General features: G+C 35.0%; 1 protein-coding gene across 1 annotated transcript; it reads right to left on the reverse strand.

The window, feature by feature from the left end:
* Positions 1-1019: 1019 nt before the first annotated feature.
* LOC110447916 (synaptojanin-2-binding protein-like) lies at positions 1020-11330 on the reverse strand. Its single transcript, XM_021493906.1, has 4 exons — positions 11196-11330; positions 7702-7838; positions 5817-5930; positions 1020-5154 (listed from the first exon to the last, which is right to left on the reverse strand). Exons 1-4 carry the CDS (start codon positions 11239-11241, stop codon positions 5008-5010), a joined length of 444 nt encoding a protein of 147 aa, XP_021349581.1. The 5' UTR covers positions 11242-11330; the 3' UTR covers positions 1020-5007.

Below are 11330 nucleotides of genomic sequence, written 5' to 3' on the forward strand. Positions count from 1 at the left end.
TTCAATTTTGCTAACATTTCCAGGTGAACGATCTTGTTGACTGATTAACTTCAAACATTTCGAGCTCCAACAAGTTTGATGACTACATTGTCTTACCATACTTTTAGGAGTTTTAAACAGGAAGGTTAATTACCATGAAAGCTTTTGACAAGTTTCATTTGATAACCACTGACAGTAATTTATCAAGTGAAGGACCTCTGTGCTAAACATTTCTGTAATATCTTTCCAATGTATAACATTCAAACTTATTATCAAGGTTTAATTGCATAAACATTATTATCTGACTATAACTAATTAATTAATGGAACTATGCCCCTTGTATACCGACTAATATTACGAGGCAATTTACTGTGAAAGGTGAAGAGTTTGATAATAATTAAAATCTGACAGTATTTTTTGGGAGTTGAGATATCTTTTATCACCATGTTAGATTGATATCTCCAGTGGTTATTCACCAATTTCCTTCATTTTAAGCACAACAGGCAGGAAGGACCAATTGAGCTTACTTTAAAGGACTTAATCTGGAAGCCTAGCTATAGGTATACTTTCTGGGATGAAGGGTTATAAAGTTTGTTCCAATGAATGATCTTGACTCACTAACAGGGGTCAAAATACCTTTAAACAATTCTGGTCAATAACAACCAAGAGGCCTAGGTGATGATATTAAGCACACACCAGAATGAAGGCTATCAATTTTATTCAAATAAATTACCCTTACTTGCATTCTGATGTTTTGTTATTCACTGTACATGGTAAATCGAGTCAAACCTCACAAATACAGTCACCAGGACTCCGATTCAACCAGTTTGTCTGTTTTTAAATGTAATATTTTTCGGGTAGAAATCCTGGCGAACCAGCAAATGTTTATGCAGACCTTGCAAGCCTCGCCTGAAAGCAGTACTACTGTAGGTTTCTAGGTCCGACCTTATTTCATAAACGAACAACTCTGGTTAAACCGTTTGGAACGAATGACTTGAATAACAAGGTTCTAGTCTACATAAGAATGAGAACAACATAAGTATAACAGGAAAGGTTTATTAAACGCATAATAAAAGAAAAGTTTTGTTTTACATCTTATTCATATAAACAGACTACGAAAATATCAAGGACCAACAAAAGATAATATTAATGAAAGCATTCACTAACACAGGAAAAATAGTAATAACTACAAATGAAATTAAGAAACGATTGCATTCATACTAATTTAAACTGAGCGGAGTCTTCAATAGTGCAACACATGTACCAAACTCTCAAAGTTCTAATCACAACTTTCCTTCAAAAGAAACAGTCAAACTTTCCCCCATATTTACAATATTGTTAAATCAGGTTGGAACACAATGTAACTTGAAAATGCTACTTTTAAATACTGGTTTTACTTTTCTCTCTCAAAATATTCGGAATACTAATAATACTACATAGCACAGACATGCTGGATTAAATGGTGCTGAACATTCTTACAATGTGAACAAGCGACCCATTGATGGAGGGCAGGACATGAAAAACGTCATTGCATAACATATTAGATTAGTAGCTGTAAAGACATCAACATTCCACCATCAACACTGCCATCATTTTTTTTTGTTTTAGAGAGACATAATGGGGTTATCTGTTTAAAACAGTAGCAAAGTTATCACCAAGGGTTCTCATTTAAAAATAATTAAAACAAAAATCTCTAAATTGAGTTATCACTGAAATGTCTGCGATCTACAAATGGACATGAGGATGCTATGACAACTGTATAACCAGGTTTCACTCTATATGATCTAGACTCAGGGCAAATATATCAAGGAGCAGTCCAAATCTTTAACATGATTGTGGTTTCTAAGTTGGTTTGAAATACAACATATGCAACAATACTTGAAAATGACTGTTTTATTTTCTATAGGAAGGGTGTAATGAGGTGTGGGAGTGGCAACTTACTAGTAAATGGAATGATGAAATTGTCACACAGGAAAAGTTGTCTACATCCATATATATATAAATAGGTTTTGCTCTTGGTCATGAATGAAAACAGGTTGTCATGTTTTCATAACAGAACATCAAACAAAAACGATAAAACAGAATTTATTTCAGACACAAAAGATTTTTTTTAGGAAAAAGACAAAATAACCAATCAATAACTATGGTCGCCTTTTAACAAATTTCTGGTATTGTCTTAATACACATATATGTATAATGTGATTGATGTCGACGGGATATGTCCGATGGTATTTTGGCAAACCTGTCAAACCGTTACAACACCACCACTAAAAATTCTCATATGTGAAATTATATCTGGTCAAAGCAGACAAACACGCTCCGATAACATACAATTTATCATCATTCTTTTATATAAGAATTATATTTTTATGTTCAAACATGAAAGGATTATCAAATTCATTCTGTTACCAGAACCTTACAACTAACATATATATCTTACCAGTACATAAACATTTAGGCTGAAGCTTGTACATCTTGCTGAAATACCTTTCTACACCTTGACACAGAAACCAGTCATGTCGGGTCACCACTATGCATTTAATCAAAGAATTAATATCTTTAAAACATAAACTGATAATACACCTTTCTCTGCATTCTCACTCCATATTAAATATAAGAGTTTTCTTTACACATGAATACAGTTTTAAATAGACCTGTTGGATCATCAATATGATTTTGTCAATTAAACTTTCGACAGACCGTGGACACAAGTCCTTTTGACGTAAGTGGTAAAACTACTTAAACAAACTAGCATCTTTTATATATATCTTATTGGGGATATATCCAAAAGATTTATCTTTTCAATAATTTTTAATTCAAAACTTGATCATTCACATTGCTTTTGCTACATTTTAGTACATGCATATAGCTAAAATACTGTTTAAACATAATTTCATCAAGTTTATATTTCAATTTAATTTCAATCTGACTGCATATCTTCAAATCCTCTCTCTAACACTGTATGTATAGCTATACACGATGTTTAAGTGTATTGGGTATGTATAAACTACCCAAGGGTAAGAATATTTTACAGTTTAAGGACAAGATCAATTTATCGTATACTATGGCACCATTTATCTTACTATTCTAATATCAGAACTACAATTTATCTAGAATTCAATTTTAACAAATGAATGAAACGGAAACCTTGTTTATGTAACATGACAAGATGAAAATTTAAGTGGAACCTTACTCAGTTGTCTGGGACACTTTGGTTTCAAGAAGCACAAATTTGGACTCTTAGGATCTTTCCACATTAAAACAGCTTCATTTAAATGCAAAGAATTTTATCAGTGTTTAATTAATTTGGTGTGAGTTTATCCAAGATGTTTTAGCTCTTTAAAATCTCTTTCAACATGTAATTAACATCAGATAAATTATTACACTTAATCAAATAATGTGGGATTCATTATCATCAACTGTCAGACGAATTGAATAAAATCAGAAACTGCAGAGATAAGTAAAACAAAAAGGTTAAAAAGATTTTGAAGATTGAATATTTCCTCCTCACAAAATAATCCACAAAAAAATAAAAATAAATGTTTAGTCATTCTTAGATACATGTGAATGCATATTCTTTGGTAACATATTTTTTTATCGTTTTCATGTATATTTTATTGAAACAATAAGTGAAGGTATACTCACATCCATTAATGAAACTTTACAAATAAAAGAGGAAGCATCCATGACTATTTCGGGAATAATATTTATGAAAAGACAGTTCTAGGATAATACAAAACAATGAATATTTGTTTATCCTAGTTATTTGGTGTTTGGTACCTCCATATGTATCAGATCACCTGTCAGATATAAATTTTGAATGAAATTTAAAACTTCACTGGCATCAAACTCAACATATTTTCAATAATCTCAGTAATATTGAACCAATTTTTTTCACAAAGCAAATGATTCTCACCAAGGTATAAATTTATAAATTATGTAATAATTGTAGGATATGTTTTTTTTTTCCATTGGGTTTCACGTCCTTGAAACAGCTTAAGTCATATGAAGAATGAAGACAGGAGGATCACATATTAAATATAATGACTGCTGAGAGTGAAAGAATTCTGAGAAAATAGATTTCATTTAATATGATCACACTTTTTAGTACAATATTTTATACAGATTTTACAAAAGTTGCATTAGAAAAAACAAAATTTAGGTGTACACTGTTCATAGGTTGATTTAGTTAACTGTTAAATATTACTTTCTATCCAACTGAATTTCACAGCTACCTTAACTAGAAATGTGTCAGCCAGCATTACTATAAACAAACAATAGAAGTCATGTGATTTTAATTCTGCAAATTTGAAAAGTCCATCACACATGAAAGTGATCATGCCTACTGTTAATTTTACATTTCAATTTATTAGCTCAAATTTCTCAAAAAATACTCACAAGAGAAAAAAAGACCCTAAGTACTCCATAACATTCGTTACCAATCACTTTTCATACAGTTATGCATTATTGCTAAAACGTTAAAAATAAAAAAAAGTTCAAGGCACAAACTAAATTCCAAGTGGCATTGTTTTGTTCTATATATGTCCTTTATAAACAGGTAAATAAGACACATTTACTTTATATGCACATGCTGTGATGTATCAGATTATATCAATGTGCCCAAAACTCTACTTTGTGCAAGTGTATTCCCTGTTTGTTGAACCCAAAATTATCGTCCAACCGTACAGTTACCTCCCTTCCTGATCGATGTTTACAGAGAATCAAACTTGAACAAAGTCCTAAAATCAAGCATATAGAAATGTTTTCACTTAACCATAAACAATGATTGTAAAAATAGGTCAAAGTTGTTTAAATCTAGTTACCAGGTCAATAAGGGATACAATCACTTAACCGCTACAAAGCAAAACACTTGTCAGAAAGGGAAGTAACTTGTATTGTTGGAAGAGTTTTCTCTTTTCCACAAATGGGAATACCTTATTGAGGGTATCATCTTACGAAAAATTAGTCTCACCGCTAAGACTACACACCACAGTTATAACACATTTGTAAGGTATCACAGTTTTCTTATCACCGAAACTTCTTCCTCCAATACAATAAAGCGCCTGCGCCAGCTACACCTACAAAGAGGAGGACTACAGGTAGTTTCCAGGATCTACCTTTCTCGCCAGGGTTCCTTTCATTTGTCTGCTTTTCCATTGAGTTTTCCAATTTTTTCTGTCATGAAAATAAAGAGGTTTCAAAACATAAACAAACAAGAAGCTCATATTCACCTATTCTTGTTGCTTTTATCTCAAATCTAACTTATTAAAGTTAACATAATGAGGTTTACTAGTCCAGGTGTCACAAGCTCAAAACCGGCCAGCAGGCTAGTACAAAATGTTCTCTAAACCATGATATTGGGCATCCAACAGATTTTTTACAGAAAGCTCTTAAATGATTTTAATGTAAGAAAGAAACTAGATTTCAGTTGAAGCTTGGACTTCATAGAAACTACCACTCCCCACTTACATCTACAAAGTTTGTAGCCTACTCATGAAACAGCAACTGAGATATGCTGCGGAAACCTGTATTATGCTGTATTTTAGTACTTGGAAGTCAAATTGAGGTTTCAGCGACCTTGTTTTAGGATGTAACACAACACCTTCCCATGATGTACCTATTATTCATTTAACCGAGGCTGAAATATGCTGCAGAATCCCTTATTTTAGTACTTGAGGTCAACTAAAAACATTTTTGCTTTTTTAAACCACATGTGAAATTTTAAAGCTTTAAAAGTTTGAAGTTTGCAGTAATACAGGTAAAATTTACGTTGAACATGATGATGAGGTCAATATATTTACTATATACCAACTGAGCAAATAAAAATCTCTGCTCACCGTAATAACAGCTTCAGCTCCATGCTGAACCTTCATGTTGACATCCTCTCCTGCGTTCACAAAACAACCTACAGCTTCCTGATGAGTGACTCGGGATAAGTCCACACCATTCACCTAAACAGAAAATGTCAAAATGCTAATATACCTGTAGAAACTTTGGAACACACTATTCAAACATTCCAACAATGAAGTGGAATCTTAGTTATAGCTACAATGTATCTTGAACTCTTCTTTGTAAGAGAAACTATGAGAATTAGGAATTGCTACTCAGATATTGGGTGCAAATTCACCACTTTACAAGAAAAAAATGAAATAAACAGCTGTATGATATGTACATTTAGAATCATACAAAGGGCAATGAGCAATGAGTTAAAAATGCACTAGGAGTTTAGCTCAAACAATGCTTACACAATATCAAAATCCATGAAACTTGAAAAAACATTTGATATGGTAGACAATGATTTTACATTTCACAAAGATTTATTGAATATTGCTACAAATTAAAAAGGAATTGGGCAACAGGCACAATACCTATACAAGCCTGGTATGGACAATGTACTTTATAATATACTAGTTGTAAAAAAAATCAAAAACTTTCTACATTGAGGACTAATAGAATCTTCCCCTACCTTGACGGTGTGATGGAGAAATCTCCAACCCGAGGGGTAATGTTTTTTGGTTGTCTAACCCGAGACTCGGCCGAGGGTTAGACAACCAAAAAATCACCCTGAGGGTTGGAGATTTCTCTGTTACACCCTCAAGATAGGGGATGATTTTTTTTCTCCCATCCTATTATTTCAATCACAACTCCACTGATAGTAGTCTGACATGTTTGTTATCAAAAACACATGTGAGGTATGCATATCGTCATTCATTTTTGATGATGTCGCAATTACTGATGACACATTTAAATGACGTCACAATTGAACACGTGCTAATCGGCACGTGTTCCTAGGGGGTGACAAGCTGATCTTTCCCGGCCAAAACAGGAGAAAACCTGTGAAGGGAGGGAGAAAATGCTTTGAACACTTGATTTGGTTTGTTTGTGCTTTAATATTAACAATTACAGTCTGGTCTTTCAAGGATCAGCCAGGTTTTGGTGGTGGAGGAAAAGAAGCATACCCAGAGAAAAAAAACATTGACCTGCGGCAAGTACCTAGCTTATTCTATGTAGGTTTCGAACCCGCGACCCATTGGTGGAGAGCTAGTGATTGTAGATGGTCAGACACCTCAACCACTCAGCCCTCGCGTTGAACATATACTTTCATTTGAAACATATATACATTATGAAAATTTCCTTCTGTTAAAACAATATGACTTGTCTATACATTATATAAATATGACATTCATTAGCAGGTGACAGTGAGTATTGGCAATCCGAGAAAACCATTGTCACCCGAGGCGACAATGGGTTTTTGGGGGTTGACAATATTCACTGTCACCTGCTAATGAATGTCATATCTATGTTGTTACACCAAAAGTCTTTGTAGCTCAGAAACGGCGGCAAACCTCGAAATTGACATCTTGTTTGTTAATAGTCTGCTGTTTACAATCGCTATCGCACCGGCGCTTGATAAAATTGGCTGTTGCCGTCAAACGTTCTTGTGACCATCACGGTGGGGAAACGAAGCGGTGAATGCAAATTTTTCGCGCAGGTGATATTTTTCACTGTCTCATGGCAATATCACCCGCGCCCCTTAAAACCAATGTATTTTTGGAGGGGGAAATTTTTGTTTAATTTTCTCCCAATCAATCAAATAGCTAGAAATTCACTTGAGGTGTAACAAATATACATGTATATCAAAAAGGTTCTACTGTGTGTGTGTATAGGTGTGTGTATATAACCAGACATCAAGAGTCAGAAGTAACTAATATAGACTGCTACCTCTAACACTTTATCGCCCTCCTTAAGTCGTCCATCTTTGAATGCTGACCCATCTTCTCTGATCTTTGTCACAAAGATCCCAGTGTCTCCTTGAATGTGTGGGTTATCTACCCCTCCTCGGATGTTGAAACCAAGACCTGCAGATAATGCGCAAATGAAGATACACAATATTTTGAAGTGCATTATATTTTATTGGAACTTACAAAATTCCAGATTACTCAGTAACACCAGTGTACTCTGATAGCAATTGCAGTACATCAAATATGATATTTATAAATTACAGTCGTGAATAAATACATTTCCTTTTTCAAACTTAGAGTTCTAAATGAAATTTTGTTCCATATACTTTGTATTCATTGGTACTGTATACCAGGAGACATTTGCCATGTCAAATGTTTGCGAATCATTGGTAGAATCCATTAGCATGTTAAGTTTACCCTTCACATGTTATTATTAGAATTTGTTGTGTACTTATTTTCATATCTTTAAACATGATTACTCATTAAAAAACATCTGCATTGTTTATCAAGTAGTAACTACAGTCTACTGGTTCTATATGCCATCTGGCTATAACTATACTTCTACTATTTGATGACCTACTTCAGCATAGTGAAGATCATGTCATATATAGATGTAGCGCTATGAAAGGAAAGGAACAGAACTAAATATTGATGAACAGAGATGGATTATTTGAAGGACAGTAGTGAATCAAAATAAATAATTTGAGAATGGAGTTTGCTCCAATCTTTGATAGTCCGAGGAAAGAAGGATTCCTTCCTTACAGACATCCTGCATGAGATAGTTTGAAATGAGGTTTGATGACTATGCCTTGTCTGGTTATAGGGGCGGGATGTTTAGTAGTAATGGCAACTTTATTATGATAGATTTTATAGAGCATGGTCAGCCTCGCATCTTTCCTGCGATCTGCAAGACTACGCCATTTTAGATGTTCTTATAACATGTTGCCAACGCTGGAGGTGTTACAATAGCGGTTGGCAACGAAACGTGCAGCCCTGCGCTGTACCATCTCTAGCTTGTCTATATCTTTTTATAAGTAAGGAACCCATACTGGGCTAGCGTTACATAATCAACCTGAGGGCGGACCAGGGACTTATAGGCCTTTTGTTTGATGTTAGAGGATGAAATTTCGAGATTGCGCCTCAGGAAGCCCAGGGTGGAATTGGCCTTTTTGTGATGTTATTGATATGAGTATTTCACTTTAGATCAGAAGTAATGGTGACCCCCAATACATTTAGCCTCTGTCACATGCTCCAACTCGTGATCATGTAGTATGTAGGGATGACAGATGGGGGTGTCTATTCCTTGTGACAGAGAGGACCTGGCATTTCTCAGGATGGAAAGCCATCCTCCATTTAATCTCCCAAAGCGCCAGTTTATCAAGATCTCTTTGCAGGGTGTGAGCGTCTCTCCGAGATGTTACTGTCCGATACATGATGGTATCATCTGCAAAGAGTCTGATAGAAGATGTTATACCCTCAGTGATATCATTTCCCCCTCTACTACAACAGTCTGGGTTCTGTCACTTAGGAAGCTTTCAATCCAGGTGTTGACTGGTCCAGTAACTCCATACCCCCTAAGTTTGTGGATAAGGAGAGAATGGCTCACCTTATTTTTATATAAGACATGCATCCATGTGCATGCTCACCTTGTGTCTGTGTCTAAGGCATACAGAGAATGTTCTGTTTTGCAATGGGAAGATGCTTTCAACAACCAGCCTTTTTCTAAATTGTCATCTTACTTGAATGTTACACTTCAGACATGGTATCACCCATCCATAAACAATTCATATTTCACCGGAGTTATCGACTTTCTCTAAAAAAAAAAGCTTTAATGACTGTCAGAATTGATCTCAGTTGGCAAAGCAGTCTTCAAGGAAGATCGCCGTTGTGAGGAATCAACACCCATTACAAAATAACAACACCCATCCCCAGTGGTGTTGCCCTAGTTGCCATCAACTATCAACAATCCCTTAAACTATGATTTTCTCTGGCTTCCCTTTGCAAGCTGTTTGAATTTCTATGTATGCCTAAGGGTGTTGCCCAAATAAGGAGTCCATTACGTATACTTATGCTCTAAACATCAGGGGATAATTCCTCCATCGTCTATATATTAGTAGGGTCCATCCGTCAGGTCAGTGGTCAAAGTTACCGTACTGACTCTACCTAATCTGATTGTTCTAAGGTCATGGTGTGGTGATCACCCTGTCAGTTGGGAGAGGACTATACCATCTGTTGGATTAGGTATAAAGGTAAAGTGTTATTTCAAAGGTAGAGTCTAATTCATGATAGATATACAGGTCTGTATTTTCACCAGTGGTTTCAAGTACACATGGTCACCAGGAGTGATTTATTATACCAATTAAAAAAATGTATATTTCAAAAATATATATGTCTGATTTATTATACCAATTAAAAAAATGTATTTTTCAAAAATATATACGTCTCTGAGACAATGAAGCATCTTCCTTATAGCATCACTTCATCAGGTGACTAATAACCAATGTTAGCATAAAAGCCTGGCGTGTACATCCTTTTCATTAGGTGTTTCCATTGTACATAATGCATATTATTTCACAATAAAAGACACAGTTAAATCATAATTCATATTTATGACAAAATAAATTATTATTAAATAGCGAACATGCTCGCCTAAACTACATGTAGATTTGCGCGTATTATCAGCTGAACCACAGAAAAAAAACACCCTAAACTTTGACAAGTGACCATTTTAAAGGCCTGACACAAACATCTACATTTTTACCATTTTTCTTACAGAATTTGTAAACTTTACATTATAAAATATAACCTGGAATCTACGCCTTACTCGATCTGTTTGTCAATGGAAATAATATCCCAACCTCAGCAAAAAAGAAGTTATATATATATTTGGTGGCAGAAAGCAGTGTACATGAAGAACCAACATGACAATTCTAATTTATTAGATAAGTCCCCCCACCCACCCACCCCACTTGGCACACTTGCAATTGTTGCTGCATGATATTTCAATCACTGACGCTGAGCGTGGCATGTCCTTCGATTCTCAAGTTGAGTCAGTGTAAATAATACACTGAAATCCAGTTATGTTAACCGGAAATCGAAAATTACAACAAATACCGGAGACGGATTTCCTATCAAAAGTAACTGTCATGTCACCAGTAGAAGTACAAACTACAGTAGGCCTATGGACTAAATTTTCTTTATTTCGATGCCAGCAAAAGTTAACCAATTAGCTCTTATTAAAAGAAACTAGTTCCTTGAACACGTAAGCGCTGATTGCTTTACCACTGTATTGTACTGATGTAGATGTATGTACATTTTTAGTAATCAGTTATCACAGTACAAACATTGGCAGAAGATCGATCACCAACTTGTTGAACAAGAGAAGCCGGTGCGTTTTGTTTTGTGAGGTGTCACTATGATTGGGGACACATTTCTAGACTCATCTACCTATCTTTGTTTGTATATTTTGCGTACCAATCGTTCCTCTGGCCAAATTTATCTCGTCCACTGGGAGATCCATTGCTTTCTCTTTCAATTCAGGTAGGAAATCCCAAGTCCTTCGTGTTTCATGCCATTTGATCGAAGGTCGAGGAGAGGAACTCTTCAGTG

The sequence above is a fragment of the Mizuhopecten yessoensis genome, unplaced genomic scaffold, assembly GCF_002113885.1.
Source record: "Mizuhopecten yessoensis strain PY_sf001 unplaced genomic scaffold, ASM211388v2 scaffold3667, whole genome shotgun sequence".
In the NCBI taxonomy this organism is placed as follows: domain Eukaryota; kingdom Metazoa; phylum Mollusca; class Bivalvia; order Pectinida; family Pectinidae; genus Mizuhopecten; species Mizuhopecten yessoensis.

What these genes read in the sequence shown, in the direction of transcription:
- LOC110447916 (XM_021493906.1), bottom strand. Translation starts at nt 11,241, where the DNA reads ATGGATCTCCCAGTGGACGAGATAAATTTGGCCAGAGGAACGATTG. An exon ending in TTTGGCCAGAGGAACGATTG is followed by an intron (nt 7,839 to 11,195) that starts GTACGCAAAATA and finishes CATTATCTGCAG; the next exon opens with GTCTTGGTTTCAACATCCGA. An exon ending in AGGGCGATAAAGTGTTAGAG is followed by an intron (nt 5,931 to 7,701) that starts GTAGCAGTCTAT and finishes TTTTCTGTTTAG; the next exon opens with GTGAATGGTGTGGACTTATC.